The 20,305-nt window shown below is 42.9% G+C and overlaps 1 protein-coding gene across 1 annotated transcript in view; it reads left to right on the top strand.

Moving 5' to 3' along the window:
• The window catches only part of SUCLG1 (succinate-CoA ligase GDP/ADP-forming subunit alpha), a 36,319-nt gene extending 23,115 nt beyond the window's left edge, over positions 1 to 13,204 (top strand). Inside the window, exons 6-9 of the mRNA XM_084900294.1 lie at positions 4,472 to 4,555; positions 6,658 to 6,809; positions 11,073 to 11,261; positions 12,960 to 13,204. Coding sequence (XP_084756420.1) covers positions 4,472 to 4,555; positions 6,658 to 6,809; positions 11,073 to 11,261; positions 12,960 to 12,986 — 452 coding nt within the window. The 3' untranslated portion in view covers positions 12,987 to 13,204. The remainder of the gene's footprint in view (positions 1 to 4,471; positions 4,556 to 6,657; positions 6,810 to 11,072; positions 11,262 to 12,959) is intronic.
• Positions 13,205 to 20,305: the final 7,101 nt, after the last annotated feature.

Genomic DNA, 20,305 nt, shown 5'->3' with positions numbered 1-20,305 from the left:
TCTTTGGTCTTCTTTGAATGGCTACTGCTATAGAATTGAGGTAATCATAGAAGAAGGAGTGCCTTATGCCGAGTTGTCTTTCTGATCTCTAACTTGCTTTTCTACATGCCCATAAACTTAAAAACCAAAAAAACTGAGAAGTTAAGGGAAATCCTGTAGATGTTGGTGCTCTGAATGACCATAACACATGGATGAAGCAATCCTCTGGAACATTGCTTTTAATTCCTTTGAGAAAAAGGACTTTAAAACAAATTCACCTAAAAGGAAGTATGTGATACTACAAGATTTTTGAGGAGGTGAAGAGAGAAAAGATGATTATATGCACTGACTATTTCTATTTTGATACCAAAGCTAATGTCCTCAGAAGCCTTATTCTCTTAAGATCCTTAAACTAAGAGTTTAGGGAAAGGATCTTTTAGTCCCTTGGGTATTTCTTGGGACATTATAATGTAATATGATAGCAGTGAAATACTATAGTGACTTTCCAGTTTGTGTTAGTGAGTTATTAAAAGTATCAGCTACTTGAATTTACTGAAGTGATTGGATTCCAAATTGATATTTAACTGCACTAGGGTTTTTAGTTCTGTTATGATAGACATTATTTTTACTTTCAATCATACATGACATACTTGACCCTTCCATCCTTTTTACAAAGTTTATTTTAATTGCACTTTTTATATTTAGACTAGAGGCCCGGTGCATGAAAATTCATGAACTGGAGGGGGTGTCCCTCAGCTTGGCTTGCCCCCTCTCACATCTGGGAGCCCTCAGGGGCAGGAGGCTATCCGGTAATCAGGGGAAGGCAACACCCCACTCAAATCTCTGCTGCTGCCACTGCTGGCAGCACAAGCCTTGGCTGGCCCTCATTACCTGAACCTCGGGTGGCCCTGGGTGGCTGGGCAGCCACCATCTGAGGCTTGCCTGCACCTTGGGTTTTGGCTGGGCAGCCAATATCCGAGGCTTGCCTGTGCCTCAGGCTGGCCCTTGGCAGCTGGGGAGCTGAGAGGACGGAGGGACTTTGGAGGCAGGTGCGTGGCATGACTGGACCCGCCTGGGGGTGGGCCTGGCTGTGCGGCGCACCTGCCGCCCCAGTGGGGCTGAGGGGACTGGGCACCACCATCTTGTGGCTGTGAGAGCTGCTATCTTTGAGGGCATTGGAAGTCAGTTAACATATTCCCTCCTTATTGGCTGTGGGCGCCACCATCTTTGTGGGGGTTTGACAGTCAATTAGCATATTCCCTCTTTATTAGATAGGATAATTTTCAATTTACATATAGTTGCCAGAAATAATATAGACAGATTTCAGTGTACCCTTTATCTAGTTTCCCCCAATTGTAACAGCTTGCAAAAACTGTAGAACCAGGTCACAACCAGGATGTTGACATTGATACAGTCAAGATGAAGGATGTTCCCATCACCCCAGAGATCCCTCATGTTGCCTTTTTGTAGCTACACTACTTCCTTCCTGTTCCCACCCCTTTCTCAATTCTTAGTAACTAAAATGTGTTCAAAATTTATATAATTCTGTCATTTCAGAAATGCTTTATAAATGGGATCATATAGTATGCACTTTAGGATTTAGTGAATTTAATTTATATTTCATTTTTAGAATTCACACTCAGTGTAATTCTCTGGAGATTCAACCAGGTTGCCGAATGTAACAGTAGTTTATTCCTTTTTATTGTTGAGCAGTGTTCCATGGTATAAATATATCACAATTAGTTTGACCATTCATCTTTTGAAAGATGTCTCAGTTTCCACTTTGGTACTATCCTCCTATATAATCAAAGGGTAATATGCAAATTGACCCTAACTGTGGAACGACCAGTCGCAATGACATGCACTGAACACCAGGGGGCAGATGCTCAATGCAGGAGCTGCCCCCCTGGTAGTCAGTGCACTCCCACAGGGGGAGCTCAGCTCAGGTACAAGCTGGGCCGACAGCTGCAAGTGCAGCGGCGGTGGCAGGAACATCTCCCACCTCCTCAGCAGTGCTAAGGTTTTCCAACTGTGGCTTAGGCCCGCATCCCCCAAGGGCTCCTGGGTTGCCAGAGGGATGTCTGACTGCCAACTTAAGCTTGATCCCCCAGGGAGTGGGCCTAAGCCAGCAGGTGGACATCCCCCAAGGGGTCCCGGGCTGCGAGAGGGTGCAGACCAAGTTGAGGGACACCCCCCCCCCCCCCCGAGTGCACGAAAATTCTAGTTATTAATAATGCTTATAATTATTAGTAAAGCTTCTAACAAACAAGTGAACATTTGTGTCCTGGTTTTTGTATGTACATAAGTTTTTATTTCTTTTGGATGCTTAGGAGTGCATTTACTGGTTTGTATGATAGTATAATACTTGCATGTTTGTGTGTGTGTGTTTGTTAAGAAACTGCCACATTTCTATCTACAATATTTGGCCATAGCATTTTACATTTCCATCAGTAACACATGCGTAATCCATCTCCTAGCCAGCATTTGTGGTATTACTATTTTTTATTTTAGCCATTCTGATAATTGTTCAATGATATCTCATAGTGAATTTAGTTTATATTTCATGTGCTTGCCACCTACTAATATATATCTTTAGTGAAATGTGTCTTCATGTGTGTTTTTTTTTGGTTCATGTTCTAATTGGATTATTTGCTTTTTTACTGTTAAGTTTCAGAGCTCTTTATTCTAGATACTAACACTTTTAGGATATGTGGTTTGCAAATATTTTCTCCCACTTTGTAGCTTGTGTTTTCATTCTCTTTCATCATCTTTCAGAGAGCAAATGTTTTTTATTTTGAAGAAGTCTGATTTATTTATTTTTCTTTTGTGAAGTGTTCTTTTGATGTCAACTCTAAGAACTTTTTGCCTAGCAAGATTCCTATCTTTTTATTTTACATTTAAATCCGTGATTCAATTTCAATTAAATTTTCCATAAGATGTGAGACTTAGATAAAAAGTTTTTATTTTAATGCCTATGGAGGTACAATTGTTCTAGCATCATTTGTTGAAAAAAATATTTCTTCTGCCCAGACAGCATTGCGCAGTGGTTGAACACTGACCTATGAACCAGGAGGTCACAGTTTGATTCCTGATCAGGACACATACCTGGGTTTGGGCTTGATCCCCAGTGTAGGGTGTGTAGGAGGCAGCCCATCTATGCTTCTCATCATCTCTCTCCCTCTTCCTTCCTCTCTGAAATCAATAAAAATATTTTTTTTAAAAAGAAAAATATTTCTTCCATTAATTGCTTTTGCATTTATGTCAGTGATATATTGGTATTGGTCTGTTTCTGGTTCTCTCTTCTGTTCATTGACTCATGTGCTTATTTAATACCAGAACATACCCCACAATCTTGGTTACTGTAGATACAATAATGTCCTGAAATTGGATAGACTGATACTTTTGCACTTTATTATTATTATTTTTTAAGTTTTTAAGCTATTCTAGGTTCTTTACTTTTCTATATTAATTTTAGAAAGATTTTCTCTGTATCTAGACAGATTCTTATTGGGATTTTGATAGGAATTGTATTAAATCTATATGTCAGTTTGGGAAGTATAGACATCTTTACTGTCTACTTGCCTTGGTAGGGATATTTTATTGTTAGAAATGAATCTTCTAAGTTCGTAAAAAGTGCTCCAAAGCAGAAGTTTAAAGAAAGCAAACCATGGATACCACCCAGAATTCATGTGCTGATTTAGCCTATATAAGTTTGTTGTTTTATTTAAAAAAACATTTTTATATCATGTGTTCCAGCAACTGAAGTCATTCATTTATACTTCACAACTTATTAAAATTAAGGATCCACTCTTTATTTACAGATTGTGGCATGAAACAAATTACCTTTTCTGTAGCTCAGTCAAGAGAAGATGGTCTACATGCCACTGCCCCACCCCATATATCTGCACACCTTGTCCAGGTGTGAAATGAGGTCCTTTCACACAGGTCCCTTGTATAGAGGAAGTTACATGGTAGACTTGAACTCAGGGATTGGGACCTTACTTCCCTTGAAAGCCTATGTGTTGTTTGAAAATTATTAGAAAAATGGTTGTGTGAAGAATAGATAGCACTGCTAAATGTGACTGGTGGAAGTTTTGTAAGACTGAATGTTTTGGTAGTTTAATAGATTGGGTATCTATAAGTCTACTCTGTATATTCTGCCACCCTAAGCAAATTGTTCCCCCCAAGTTTACATGGATATTATTATCCCTTTCCCAAAGATTCTTAGAAGAAGAAATATAGGTCTTTCTTACATTGTTTTTATAGGTAATAAAATAACCCCAACTAATAATGTGCTTTCTCCTATAACTTTTAAAACCTCCCTGTTTTAATTTAAGCCTTTTCTTCTTATTTCATTCCTTGAAGATATTGTTGATTTGGATGACAAATCATGGAGTGGATTTTATATGTACTAATATTTGTAATTTAGTTTATTCTGTGATAGTCTGTCATGTGAATACAATCTGATATTTTTGAATTCTCTTTCTTTAAGGTATTGTGTCCAGATCTGGCACCCTGACTTATGAAGCAGTTCACCAAACAACACAAGTTGGACTGGGGCAGTCTTTGTGCATTGGTGAGGGATTTGTGCTAAAATCATTTCATTGAAATGTATTTTCATTGAATGAGTATGATATAACTGTTGTTTTGACTATTTGCAAGGGATTTTGATACCATTTTATTAAAAATATTTTTTAATCTCAAATTTTATTTGCATAAATGTGAAGTCCTACTGTGTTTTTCAAGATTCATATTCTAAGATTCCACACTGAATCACAAGCATCCTTAGACATGTGTCTCCGGGAGAGGTTTTGTGCCTGAAAACATCACTCACTTTGCTTACTGTGAACAAGCAGTCCTTCATATTAGGACTTTTGTTGTTATAGTTATTATTTGCTAATATTATAACTTATATACTAGTAATTCAGTGCTTCACAGTTACTGAATTCTTTGCCATTTATTATCTGTTTTTTTTGTTTGTTTGTTTGTTTGTTTTTTTTAAGGATATGTAAGGATATGTTTTTGTGTTGATTTTAGAGAGAGAGAAACATTGATGTGTGGGAGAGAAGTATCAGTTGGTTGCCTCTTGTATGCACCCCAACTGGGGATCGAATCTACAACTTAGGTATATGTCCTGACGGGTCTACGGGTCCACGCTCTGATCAACTGAGCTACCTGGCCAGAGCCATTACTGATTCTTAAGGCAACTTTCTAAAGTACCTCTGAGCTGAAAGTTGGTGAGAAAGTCTAGGTTGAACTCCCCAGAATTGCTCTTTTTGCTGCATCATTCTGCTTCCCACTGGTGAAAGTAAAAAGGTATTTAGATTTTAAAATTATTTTGGTATTTGTTGCCAAAGACCAGGCAAATTTCTCATTTTCATAAATATTCTTTCAAATTCTTAGAATAGCTTTTAAAAACCTTTCAAAAATAGCTTTTTATAATAAAAATTATAAAATATGGCCAGGGAGTGTTTTTATGAAGACTCAAATCCATAAATTAGTATAGGAAACATGGCTTTTCTGTGTATGAAGCACAATCTTGGATCCTAGGTAACTTAGTCTGATGGAGAATAAGAGGGGTTTTGAGGCCTGGCTGATGGCTGGCTTGTGGTCCATACGCGGAAGGGTCATGGATTTGATTCCCAGTCAAGGGCAAGTTCCTAGGTAGCAGGTTCGATCCCTATCCCTGTTTGGGGCACGTGTAGGAGGCACCCAATCGATGTGTCTCTCTCACATCGATTATTCTGTCTCTCCCCTTCCTCACTTCTACTCTCTCTAAAACGCAAAGGAAAAAATATCCTGGGATGAGGATTTACAACAACAAAAAAGAAAGGTTTTGAAACAGTTGCCAATTTCATCTTCTCCACCTTCTGTTTTAATTTGTAAATTGAGACTAACTGGGCCTAATTTGTAAATTGAGACTAACTGGGCCTACGTCACAGAGAGGTTGGAAGTATTAGGAGACGGCAGGTCTGACGTGTACTGAGACAGTCGTTGAACATGTTGTCACTCACAAATGCTTCACTTCCTGAACTTCATTCTTCAGAGATGCACTAAAGGTAGAAAATCAGTCCTGCCTTCAGTGAGTTCATAACTTTAAAAAAAAGGTGGCATCTAATCTGTGAGGAACATTGCCTTTAGTTCTATCCAAGTGCTTGTTCTTCAGATGCCATGTACGCGGAGCAGAGCCCCTCCGTGTATCTCTGCCATCGCCCACTCTGGAGCTGAGGGAAGGGAAGGCGCCAGGGCCCTCTTCACCTGTCCTTCACTGGCTCGTGTCTTAACACCTGGGAGTGTTCCCTGAAACTGCCTCACCCATAGTTACTTTGTGCAAAGACATTTGTTAAATGTTAAAAGACATTCTCGCTTGTAACACAAACATACATTTTCTTTAAATGCTCATTTTGAAACAGTTATCTAAGCATACATTTGTGGGAGGGAAGAGGATTGCTGAAGGAGCTAAAACAAAAAGAGGTTTTTCTTTGTATCAGAATCCAGCCACCATTTAGGGTTCATGAAATATTAGAAACAACTAAGTGCACCATTAGGTGATTAAAAAAAAAAGTTTAATGACACCTTGAAAATATTGGTGAGTGGGGTAGACAAAATAGGAAAAGAACTTGAAACAACATTTCTCAACCTAATTCTCATGCTATTGATAATCATTGATCTTTTCAGGCATTGGAGGTGATCCTTTTAATGGAACAGATTTTATCGACTGCCTGGAAGTCTTTCTGAATGACCCAGCCACAGAAGGCATCATCCTGATTGGTGAAATTGGTGGTAATGCAGAAGAAAACGCTGCGGAATATTTGAAGCAACATAACTCAGTGAGTTTGGCTTTGGAAAAATATACCTCTTTGCTCTTGAATAATACCATTGGCTTGTTTTAGAAGCTTTTTTATTTCTATAAAGATTAAGTTTTCAAGAAAACACAAAAGATAAAATCAAACCTTTCTGAATTGGCCTTTATTTACTTATTATGATATTTATTTTAATATTTTTTATTAATTTTTAGAGAGAGTGGAAGGGAAGAAAAGAGACAAAGAGAAACATCGATGTGAGAGAGACACATCGACTGGTTGCCTCCCACATGAGCCCCGACCAGGGCCAGGGATCGAGCCTACAATCCAGGGACATGTCCTTGACCAGAATCACACCCAGGACCCTTCAGACCTCAGGTCAATGCTCTGTCCACTGAGCCAAACTGCCTAGGGCTGTGGTGACTTAAAAAAAAAAAAAAAAGAAGAAATTTATTGGGGTGAATTGGTTAACATGAAAATCATGGGTTTCTATGTTACAAGAATTACCATGTGCCCACCACTTTGTAGTGATTTAAAGCTCTGATCTCGGTAGGAGATGTAACAGCTCTCCCCTCCCTTTCTGGATCTCTCTCCTTTTTATTCACCCACTAATCCTCAACTCCCTGGAATCTGTCTGCTACTTAGAATCAGTGTGACTTTGGGTGTGATACTTCACCGTGCCTGTTTTCCCTTGGCAAATAGGACTCCAGCAGTGCCTACCTCCTAGCATAATTGTAAGGATTGTGGGGTTTAAATGTTTTAGGAACATATAGCAGAGTTGCACCAGGCACGTAGTGGGCATGAGCTGTTTGCTGTTGCTGCTGAATCTTATTCTCCTGACATCGCTTCTGCAGAGGTCACAATGGTCTCCATACATTCTTAATCTTCTCCATCTTCCTGTTTTTTTTCTCCAAGTTCTTCTCTTCTTTATGTTCCTTGGAGTTACTTTCTGTGCCTGTTTGCTTAAGTGTGAGTGGTTATTGCATATCATCAACATCATGTTTCCATGCAGCTTCAAGACAGAAACCTCAGAACCATCTTATATCTCTCATCTTTCGTTTCCACTCAGTTTTCCTAACGTCTGTTTCAATATATGGAGATTCAGACTCTCATTTATAATAAGTTCTTCTGACCTGGTTCTGGCCCTCATCTTATCTCTCCTGGCCTATGTTGATAATTTATTCTTGATAATCTACTCCTTTATTCTCGCCCCCCAGGTCATCCTGCTTGTGGCCACCAAATTGTCTGCCCTTCAGAAACACAGACATCGGTGCCTCCACCCTCCTGGCTCTAAACCATTAGTTTCTTATTACATCAGGATGGAGGCCAGATTTCGAGCCTCTCACATCCCTCCACCCTTCCTTGTCAGAACCATGCCATTTGACAGGCCAGTTGTTTTCACTCCCACCTGCCTTTGCTTATGCCTTCTGCGAGGCATGCATACCATCTGGCTGTCACTCCAGACTGTTATGGACAGTAGGGAACTGGTATCCTTGGTGCCCAGTCCAGTCCTTGGCACAGGAGGCATCAACACATGTTGAATAAAATAGATCGGCGTAAGATGTATTAGTATCTCTTGAATTCAGAAAAGTGTAAAGTTTGAAATGTAGGTAAAAATTGACTTTTTTTTTAACAAAAAGATTTAGATTACTATAACATTACACTTTGTTAAAGTGAATTTTAAAATGTACTTAGGCACAACTCTGAATCCCTTGAATAGAGTAGGTGTGAATGGGCAAAACTAAACACACGTTTTGTTTCATTTGGACACGCCTTTCTCTTCCTGGCTAGTTGTTATGGAGCTGATTTTTATTGAGGACCTGCTGTGTACAAGAGGCTACATGGACAGTTGAGTTGATATGCACAGCACTTAGCACAATACTTGGCACCCAGCAGAGCGAACTCTCAATAATGGTGTCTGCTGCCACAACTACTATTTTTTTCATTGTTACAATGACAGTAATTATTTGCAAAAGTAGTATTGCTTAACTTTTATCTTGACCCTGTGTCCTTGTGTATGAGTGAGGAAACTGGCCCAGGGAGGTTAATGGCTTAAACCCAGGTCTCCCTCCTTCTCCCTCAGGCCATGGAGCGGCAAGGGTCAGATTTCAGGGACTGGGGGCAGGAGTCAGCAGTCCTCTGTGTCTTCTCAGATTCCACTGAAAGCTTCCTAACAGGCCCTTCTGTTTCTATGCTTTCACTCTTGTTATCATTTCTGCGTCTTATTTTCAGACCACAGTTCCCCCAAAGTCTGTTAATTGTATTTTTCTCTGCTTAAAAATCTCCAGTTTCTTTTCTTTGTTAATAGAATGGAGTGTAAACTTGTTTGGCATTTTAGTCTCATCATCATCTTGTTCCTTTCTAGTGCAGTATTCCACTATTTTTTTTTCCACCTTAAAAAAATATATCTTTAGTGATTTCAGAGAGGAAGGGAAAGGAAAAGAGAGATAGAAACATCAATAATGAGAGAGAATCATTGATTGGCTGCCTCCTGCATGTCCCTCACTGGGGATCAAGCTGGCAACCTAGGCATGTACCCTTGACCAGACTTGAACTTGGGACCCTTCAGTCCACAGGCTGATGTTCTATCCATTGAGCCACACCAGCTAGGACTATTCCACTATTTGAGTATAGGAACATAGGAATTAAGTGGAGTTAGTGCCACTCGTGTGAGATGCTCATAACCTCTGCAGAGCTCATGAGTGAATAGATGACTGTGAATCTTTTTTTTTTTTTTTTAATATATTTTATTGATTTTTTACAGAGAGGAAGGGAGAGAGATAGAGAGCTAGAAATGTCGATGAGAGAGAAACATCGACCAGCTGCCTCCTGCACACCCCCTACTGGGGATGTGCCCGCAACCAATGTACATGCCCTTGGCCGGAATCGAACCTGGGACCCTTCAGTCCGCAGACCGATGCTCTACCACTGAGCCAAACTGGCTTCAGCGACTGTGAATCTTTTTTAAGTGAGGACATAGTCCCTGTGTTCAGGGGACTTCACAGGTCCATAGGGGAACAGGTAGACATAGGTTACCGCCAGAATGCTGAGTGTGGGTAGAAGCCTGTGACCGGCACAGCAGGGCCTTGGGGCAGAAGATGACTGACTGAAGGGCATCTGTAGAGAGTGTGGGAAGAGGCATCCGAAAGGCTTGAGAAGTCTTAAAAGTTAAGTAGAAATTTGCTGGAAACCCATGGACGATGGAGACGTCCTCAGCAGGACAGAGGCGCAGCGGCTGGAATTACTGAGCAGGAAGAGTGGTGGGGGCCGGGCTTGGAGCTAGCAGGCTCAGACCTGGTAGAACCCGGCCTGATGGCACCTCAGCCCGGCTTAGGGCGTGCACGCAGACTGCCTGGTCATCGTTCACTGCTAGGCACTCCAGGGAAACAAAAAGAAACAAAAAGCCAATTTTATCGAAAAATGTCCTTATAAAGCAGTAAAAATCGTTAATTTAATTAAATTAAATCTTAGCCCTGGAGTCAGTTTGTGATGAATGGGAAGTAAAGCACTTTCTCACTAAACTGTGAGCTGAACTGGCTGCCTTTTCACCAGCTTTACCTGGAAAAACTGGCAGACAACGTGGCTAACCACACCTAGGTATTTGACTGACCTTGTCTCAAAACAAACAAAGTCAACCTGCCATGTCAGGCAAAACGGCTCCTCATATTTGTTGCCAATGGCAGAGTTTGAGCTTTCAAGCGAATGCTAGTATTTTGGAAAACTTATGTCTACCATTGTGAACGTGAAGGGCATCTGTTTTTACGCTTTCACTCTTGTCATCACTCCTGAAGACTTTCCTGATGCGGTCAGAGCTGACGCTGGGTGTGACGTGATGCTAGAGGACAAAACGCGTCAGCACTGGGCACGTTTGCATAACTTCCCACCTCATCTCTATTTCCGCAGGCTTATTAAGGGTGAATTCTAAAGGGATTAAGACAAAAGCAGGTTGAAATAAAACAGGCTGATAGTTTGTTTTAATTATGATCACAAATCACATGATATGTATTTTTAAGTGCTCTTTTTTGTATGTATTAGTACAATAGTTGGTACAGCGAAGTGGAAGCTTAATATCTAATCAGGTAAAAAGTTTGCTCGGGTTGGTTTTCCTGAGTTTGTCTGAGAAGTTGAGTTGCCACAGGTGGGAGAACAGTGGTCTCACTCACAGCTTAATGTTTGTGTGGTTTCCTCAGTGAGAATGAAGGAGGCCACTCTCCACTCACCCATTGTGTTGAAATTGATGTTCGATGTTGATCAGCTTCTTCATAAGATGTTTGAAATATCACCTTTCAGGGCCCCAAAGCCAAGCCTGTGGTGTCCTTCATTGCTGGCTTAACGGCTCCTCCCGGCAGGAGAATGGGTCACGCCGGCGCCATTATTGCTGGAGGAAAAGGTGGCGCGAAGGAGAAGATCTCTGCCCTTCAGAGCGCAGGGGTCGTGGTCAGCATGTCGCCTGCGCAGCTGGGAAACACCATCTACAAGGTGAGCTGTTCGCACCGGCCTCGGAGCGGGCCCGCAGGGCACCCAGGAACCATGGCCCTCTTCTGGGTCTGATCTGTGTATTCCTTCTGTGTGCAGCTCAGCAGTCCCTGGCAACTCTCTCTGTGTCCTAATGTCTTGCACGGGCAAGACCAGGAATGATGTTCTGATTAAAATAATTTTTTTTTTTAAATTAACCATTGGGATTTGCTCTTCTGTGAGTGGCAGGATATAATCCACAGGAAAGCATTTCATAGTCCATAAATACCACAAATTCCATTTTAGAAGCAGTGCAAAAAATTGCCTTATGTTTTTTGTTTTTCCTTCCCATGGAGGGCCTTTGGGTACAGCTACCCTGATCCCATGGTTTTCTGTTTCCAGTGACGGCTGAGAAGAGGGAGTTGGGGTGGAAGGAGATTTAAAGAAAAGAGTTCGGGTCCCAGCCTTTAGTTTCTGGCCCCGGTTGGGATGGGAGGTCATTATTGTTACAGGTTGGAACAATAGGTGAGTTTTTACACATTTGCTTTTCTTTCCCCCCTTTAAAAAAAAGATTTTTAAAAATGTGTTTTTATTGAATTTAGAGAGAAGAAGGGAGAGGAAGAGAAGGATAGGAGAGAGAAACATTGATCATCTGCCTCCTGTATGCCCCCCACTGGGAGTTAAGCCTGCAACCCGGCATGTGCCCTCATCCAAATCGAACAGTGACCTCCTGGTTCATGGGTCGACACTCAACCACTGAGCGATACCAGCCGGATACATTTCTCTTTTTAATAGGACATTGTGGTTTAAAGTATCCTAAGATTTGTTGTCTTCAATAATCCCTTTGTAATGATTCTCAACCTGTTTCTTTGCGTGATTTTTTAAGGCTCTCAGTTTTTTATGATGATTATAGCCTTAACAAAAAGCAAAGAAACATCAAACTTTATAAGCAGGACACGAGCCCAAATTGTATTCTCAAGAGGGGACAGTGCAGTCTTACCCTTGTTTTAGGGATAATAAAATGGACCCCTTATTTTATTCCAAAAGCATAATCCTGCCTTTTGAAATACGACACTGTAACTGTATGCCACAGCGTTTACAGAAATCTGGGTTATCAGAGTGTGTGAAGACAGATTTTTAAAAGAGGGGAAGGGGAAGAACAAGGGCTTAAACATTCACATTGGGGACATGCATTACCACTTCACTCCAGTAAGTGGCAGCAGGCACCTCCGAATTTCCAGGCTAGGAAATGTGATTCTCGGTCCTGTTTTCCTCACAGATATTTCTGATTTTCTTGATCTCTTGTTAAAATCTTCTCGATCTTTTGTTCAAATCTTAACTGATTCTGTGAAACCAATTTCCATTGCCTTATGAGAAGGGCCAGTGTGGTTCATGTATTGCTTTGAAAGTCTGGGGAAGCTCAACCAGGTTTGTCAGCTCCTAATAACAACTCTGCCCTGGAGAAATAAGTATAATTCACAGCCTCTTGCCTACACGTCTGGGAGTCGTAAAACTGAAGCTCTGCCTCCAGCTCAGTGAAATTGAGGCTGATGCGGACTAATTTGAGAGCTGCTATTTTGTAGTCAAGTACTTCATTCCGGTCCGGTACCCTTTACTTCTGTAATTTTTGGTTGTTCAAAGAATCCTGAAAAGCTTTCATATCACTTTGATCATGAATGTAATTTGGATCTTTTATCTTTTTTCTTTCTTCTGTCTCTGAAGGAGTTTGAAAAGCGGAAGATGCTGTGAAAGGGAAGACAGGAAGTTCCCTGAGCCTGTGGGATGAATCATTGTGAAAGCGAACCAGTGGCAGTGCTGTTGTCCACTGTCAGCCTGCACCTGTCCCTGGGCTTCCACACAGCGGGAAGTCAAAACAGAAACAAGGCTTCCAAAGTTCTGTATCGAGATGTCCTCAGCTTATGTGTAACGGAGAAAGCCAATAAATCTATCATTTGATTTCAACATGACTTTGGCGACCTCTTATTGCTCCCGTGTGGGGGCATGGGGGCGGTAGGAGAAATTGAGGGGTATGCGTGCATGTGTGTCAGGTGTGCGAATGTGTATTTTAATGGGTTCTGTGGAAAACATTCTAACTAAATCTTTTGAAAGAATGAGACTAAAAATGTTAGTGTGACATTTGTCTAATTATCTGAGACAGAGTGACCTTAGGTCTCTGGAGTTGTAGATTGCTCATGTGTATCATGTGCATTTATAATAGTCCCCATCTTGCAGAGTAGTTTTGAGGATCAGAGATAAATATATGAAGTCCTGGCACATGATAAGCCACGACCATCACCATCATTATCATCCCCAGGACTGCAGGTAGCAGCTCACCTGTTTCCGGTTTTGTCTAATTGGGAAACGGAGCGTCTCCCACAATGCTGTGCTGTCCTTCCGCTCTGCAGAGGGCTCTTTCCGCACTGTCCAGAGCCCATGCTTCTTTGAGGTTTAAGACATTCACTGCAAGAAAGCGGGAACGCGGTTAGCCACCCTACTTTGTGTTTAACAGAGCTTGTTAACAAGAAGCTCTTCCTATAGATACTTGTCATCCCCAGGACAGAGGCTCAGCATACATTCTGAGGTGGGAGAGACACAAAATGTTTTAAATTGTGTAACTTCTCTGAAGCAAACAAGAGTTTCAAAAAATATTAGGGAGCTGTCCTTGAAAGGCTGGGAAGGCCTCATGGGTAGGGCACAGGAGCTGGGACCTGAGAGCTGAGAAGGTACCAGCCATGCAAAAGGGAGGTGCACCCAGTGAAGATAGGGGGGTAGAACTCTCCCTGGGAGGGGCTGTAGGAGGTTTTTGGGGTATTGGCTAGGGCAGCAGCAGCAGGTCTTGTTTTATAAGAAGTTGGGGAGAAACTAGGTCTCAGGAACCACAATTATTTTGGGCAAAATCTGATACCTCCTGGAAAATCCGTAGTGGAATTTTACATCATACCCTATATTAATCAGTTCTCCCCAGGGGAAAAAGTAATTGGTGTGCTCTCTAAGGAGCTGAACAAGAAAAGGGTGTTTGTAGGTAGGTGAGTGTGCTATGGATTAGGTTCCTAGAAAGTTCGTGAGACAAGTGAAGAGATCTAGGATGTTCTAGGATGATCTAGGATGTTCGTGAGCCACATGCAGCTCTTTGGCTCCTTGAGTGTGTGGCTCTTCTACAACATACCACAGCCTGGGCGAGTCTATTTGGAAGAAGTGGCATTAGAAGAAGTTTAAGTTTAAAAAACTTGGCTCTCAAAAGAAATTTCAATCGTTGTACTGTTGATATTTGGCTCTGCTGACCAATGAGTTTGCCGACCACTGTCCTAGAGAGTGAAATCTGGACGCAGACCATGGCCCGAGAGGTGAAGGGCCTGGGACTTGGGGGCGGAGAGCTCAGGAGGTGGGCCCTGCAATGTCCTTGGAGAACCCGGCACTCACGCTCCGCAGCCCGGGGGCCACGGTGCAGGGTGTGTTTCTTGGTCCCAGGCTGCTCTCTAGCTGGCTTCTCAGAGTGGTTCTCCGGGAGTCGCCTGGCACAAAGCGTTTCCCCAGAGCCCAGCAGGCCGGTGGGACTTGTGCCGGAGGCACAGAGGCAGGTAACACTGGCCGAGGAAACCATTCTCTTCCTGTGGCTTACAGACAGTTTGCCTTGGTTCCTTGTTTCCTGAGCGACATAGAGATGCTGTAATGAGAAGATCTGGGAAAGGTTGACCTTCCCTCATTCCTCAGGTGCCGCACCCGAGGGGGGTGAGGAGGGCATAGGATCAGGGCATCACCAAGCCGTTTAGGGAAGGTGATTAGAATAGACGTTTTCAGTGATGTTAAAGGCGGTCATTTAAATTGTGAACTGTGACGGTGACCACCCTCTTTGAATTTGACCTGTGCTACATGTAGGATAGGTTTCACCTGGCAGAGGGCATGATTAGAGTAAGTCCATGGCCAGGAGATGGTGCAAAGCTGGGCAGAGGTCAGTACTTGGTGTGTGGCTTCATTTCGCTAAAGAGACTACCATGGACGATTGAGACCGAGAGTCAAGGTGGTCCTGGCAACTGTAGGCAAGGCCGCTGCGAAGGAGCTGCGATTCTCCATCAGTTTCACTGTCTCAGGAATTCCCTCAGACTTCTGTGTGGCTGGGAGTCCGGTGCTGTCAGATCCGGAGTCAAGGTTCGAAATTGCTCAGGATCCAAAGCCACGTTAAATATGCTGTGGTCCGAGGGAAAGTCATCCTCAAACACCATCCAGACTGGACAGAGCAAAACCGGTTATAACAGCGTTAGTCAAGTTCGCACTTCCCTGCTCCTGCTCCAGCCCCAGAACGATGAGAATGAGCAGGTGGCCCGTGAGGAAAAGGGTGAGGAGGAGGGGCCAGCTGGGCGGGAGGGGGAGGCGAGGGGGGTACTGAGGGAGGAATGGTAAAGCTGAAAGTGGTGAGAAGCCTTAGGTCTGAATGGACTTTCCTATTGGAATTGGACACACTGAATCCTGACGCGATTTTGTGATTTAAATTAGCGTCAGGGCTTTGAACCTTTACATGGGAATAAAACTGTCATCAGGACAAAAATATAGCCCCTGTTATTTTCCTGGGACTGCTATTCTCCTGAGGAGGGTCTCATGCGTTCTTTCTCTCCAACCCTCCAACCACGCTCCTCCCCGTTCACTCTCCCTGTTATTTTCCGTACAGATGGTCACACATTGGGCAGTAAAACACTGGGGATTTATTCCGTCACAGCTCCGGGGGACAGAGCCCGAAATCGGGGTGTCAGGAGGGTCGCACTCCCTCCAGAGGCCCTGGAAATAGCTTCCAGGGGCTGTGGGTCCCAGTTTGCAGCTGCATCCCTTCATCTCTGCCTCTGTCTCCAGGTCACCTCCCCTTTGTCCCATCTCCCCTGGGGCTCCCTCATGAAGACACTTCATTGGATTTGGACCCCTCTCCTCCCCAGGATAAACCATAGACCTCTTCAAGAGCCTTAACATAATTACATCTGCTAAGACGGTTTTCCTAAATAAGGTAGCATTCACAGATTCATGGAATTCAGATGCAGACGTCTTTTGGGGTGGGAGTTAGGGTACCATTCCTAAAGCTGTCTGTGTTTGCATGGGTGAGTCCTGCTTGATCAGTGAGGTGGGACCTGGGCATAGAGGAGGCAGGCCTGAGGTCTCTGCTTGTACTTTACTCTGCAAGCCGCCAGGGGGCGCAGCAGGCATACCCTGTTTCCCCGAAAATAAGACAGTGTCTTATATTAATTTTTGCTCCCAAAGATGCGCTAGGTCTTATTTTCAGGGGATGTCTTATTTTTCCATGAAGAAGAATACAGTACACATTTATTGTTAAATGAAAATAAAGGAAATTTATTACCTGTATACAATACGGTAGTACGGTAGTTGTCAACACAAACCAGACAAACTGAATCCTATAGTATCAAGAATTTACTCACTTATTCAATGACAATCATGTCATCATCTTCTGGAACATCATCATAACAATCCAATTCCTGAATTTCCTGGTGAATTTCTTGTGACTCCATTTCTTTCAGAATCAGTGGACCAAGTCTCTCATGTTTAGCAATAGCATTCTGAGACAGAGCCTAGGGGGGCCTTGTTTTTTGGGGGGATGCCTTATATTTCACTCAGAAGGAAACCTGTAAGTAGGTCTTATTTTCGGAGGATGTCTTATTTTCGGGGAAACACGGTAGGATCGGGCACACCCTCCAGTGCAGCAGGAGGGAGGTTCCAGGTGAGAAGGTGAGGCATTGCCATTGGTTTCTTTCTTTCTTCTTTATTTATTTATTTATTTATTTATTGATTAAGATATTACATATGTGTCCTCATCCCTCCATTAACCCTCCTCCCCCAACTCATGCCCTCACCCCCCTGGTGTCTGTGTCCATTGGTTAGGCTTATATGCATGCATACAAGTCCTTTGGTGATCTCTCCCTCTTATCCCCCCTCCCCTACCTTCCCTCTGAGATTTGACAGTCTGATCGACACTTCTCTGTCTCTGGATCTGTTCCTGTTCATCAGTTTATGTTGTTCATTATTTCCCCTAGATGAGTGAGATCATGTGGTATTTATCTTTCTCTGCCGTATTTCATTTAGCATAATGGTTTCTTCCTTCTTTAAAAAAATAATAAAAAAATTCTCCACAAAATGTGGACAAGTCCTCAGCAGAGAGTGAAATGGTAGGAGCATGGTGGGAGGGTTGGGGAGAAAGAACACATGAGACCGTCCTCAGGAGAATCGTGAAGGGAGCCAGTACAGTCTGTCACCTCAGGCTTCAGCGACGTCCTGACTGGTAATTGTTTTCTGCCTCAACCCTCTCTTCGTCTTTATCGTCACACCTCTCCCTAATCTTCTCTGTTCTTGCTCAAAATCTTGAGTGAATCCTTATGGAGAGAGCGAAGTTGAAACTCCACAGCCCAGTATGACCCACCATGACCCAACAGCTGCCCTGGTCTTTGATCTGATCTAGTGGTAGTTCCTGGGATGAAGCAGGGGAAGACAGTGGTGGTTTTCTTTGTTGTCATTTTGTTTTTTTGTAAAAACCCAGATAGTAAATATCTTAGGCGGCTCCTTAACTGCTGCTGTGAGAATGCAGAGACAAGACCACACGGATGAGTGGCTCTGACATTTGAATGCTATATCATTTTCATGTGTCACATACTATTTCTTTGATTGTTTTTCAACCATTAAAAAATGTAAAACTCTTAGCTGGCAGGACTTACAAAAAAGGAGTTTGGCCTGTGAGCCATAGTTTACTGAGCCCCGAGATAAATCATGTATGTTCCTCCTTTCTCTCTGACCACCAGCTGGCTAAAAATCTGCCTCCTACAAGTCTAACTGTCCAAAACTTTAACCTAAATGCTTCTCCTCCCTTTCCATCAATATTCCTCCGCCCCCACCTGCCCCTAAGGTGGGACCATGCCTGACATTGGACTTCCTGCACTCCTCAGGATGTTCAGTGGGGCCTGCTATTTATCTTCCTTATGTCTTCCTTGTGCTCCCAAGCAGACCGTATATTTCTGAAGGGCAGAGCCTGCATTTTTTTGTCCCCGTGTGACTCCTGCAGTCATGCCCTCCACCTATTTGGTGTTCAATAAAAAGTCAAAGAAAAGGATACTTTTTAGACCCTGCTTTGCAAGGCTCAAAGGAATAGTTTTATGCACAAAGTTCAGAAAGAGAAAACTAACCCCCAGCAAAATCGCTTCCTTTTGCATTCTTCATTTTGATGATGTCTCCAAGGTGTGGTTTCCTAGATTCTTTCTGCCCCTCATAGACTCCAAATTACCTTATGTTTCTATTGTGTCTCATAGATAGGCGGTGACATGTAAGGGTTCAGGGACCCCTGGTCACCTGGACTCATATACCAAAACCAGTCTGAGTAATCTCATAAACAGACCACAGCAGACAAGGTAAAGCTTTTACCTTGTTCTCGATAATTATGCACCATACGTTCATTCACACTGGAGGGAAGGAGCAGGAGTCTGGGTGTGTTAATGTAAGTCAGCACGTTGGGACAACAGTGATAGGACTACTCTCGGTGAAACTATAATGAATTGTTCAGATCCAGCCACCACTTGGAGGTCACTGACTGACCAGATGTTATCTGAGGTACTGCTAAACTCTGGGAAGGGAGGAGAGGGAGAAAACCGCAGAAGATTTTGAATGTTCCAAAAATCTGTGTCCATGCTATTTAAGCTTATAAATACTCCCTACCCTCCATTGCCTGGACATTCAAAGTCAATCTGTCGAAACCTTGATCTGAACTCAAACTAGCCTACACATTACTTGTGCACAGTAGATAATGATAATAGTTGAGGATGTGTCTTCTTCTAAAAGGAGATTTTTTAAAATCCTCACCTGAGGATATGTTTATTGATTTGAGAGAGAGAGAGAGAGAGAGAGAGAGAGAGAGAGAGAGAGAGAGAGAGAGAGAGAGATGTGAGAGGGAAATATCCATTGGTTGCCTCCAGTACATGCCCCAACTGGAAATGGGACACACAACCTTTTGATGTATAGGACAATGTTCCAGCCAATTGAGTCACCCAGCCAGAGACCTCTAAAAGCATTTAAAAAACAAACAAACAAAAAAAAAAAACACAAAACATTTCTTTATTTAAAAAAATATATTTCAGAGAGGAAGGGAGAGGAAGAGAGAGATAGAAACATCAGTGATGAGAGAGAATCATTGATTGGCTGCCTCCTGCATACCCCACACTGGGGAATGAGCCCACACCTGGGCATGTGCCCTGACCAGGAATTGTGATCTGGTTCCTAGGTCTACACTCAACCACTGAGCCTTGTGGCCTGGGCTTAAAAGCATTTTTAAAAAATGAGGACTGACCTAACATTTCCCCTCCTCTCTGAGTCTTATTATGTGAGTTAGTTCAGGGCAGTTGGTGACTCAGAGCCAGCCAGGGAACCCAGCCTTCAGGTGACTGCCGAATCCTGCTTGCTGTCTTTTCTGCTGGAAAAGACAGATGCCACACTCCCAGACACCCACACGCACACATTCTGCACCTTCCTTCCTCGCCAGATTTATTGCTGCCTACAAAATCGGAATAATTAGTTGGTAGGCACTAAAATGTCTTACACACAGGAGCCGTTATACATACATAAAACCTGCAAAGACCAGTAGCAGCAGAATGCTGATCACTCTCACCCATTTCTCTCCTTGATAGTCTTTCTATGAGAATCTTTGAGTTTGTCCTACATTTATATTTATTTAAAAAATATTTTTATTGATTTCAGAGAGGAAGGGAAAGGGAGAGGGAGAGATAGGAACATCAATGATGACATAGAATCATTGACTGGCTGCCTCCTGCCCACCCTACACTGGGGATGGAGCCCACAACCCAGATGTGCCCTGACCGGGAATCAAGCCTTAACCTCCTGGTTCATAGGTTGACACTCAACCACAGACCCATGCCAGCTGTGCTATCCTACTTTTAAAGGATTTCATATTCTCAGGTGGTCATTAACTGTGGTGACCAGGTCATTGGCCTAGATTTCCACAGTAGAGCCAAAATCTTCTCTTCCTTAAAAGTTGCTAGGGCAAATGCAGAATGCTCAGTCCAGGAGGCCAATGC

Source organism: Pipistrellus hanaki (assembly GCF_964339955.1).
Source record: "Pipistrellus hanaki genome assembly, chromosome: 12".
In the NCBI taxonomy this organism is placed as follows: Eukaryota; Metazoa; Chordata; class Mammalia; order Chiroptera; family Vespertilionidae; genus Pipistrellus; species Pipistrellus hanaki.
The sequence above is the reverse complement of the archived record's forward strand: the minus strand, read 5'-3'. Positions and strand labels throughout refer to the sequence as shown.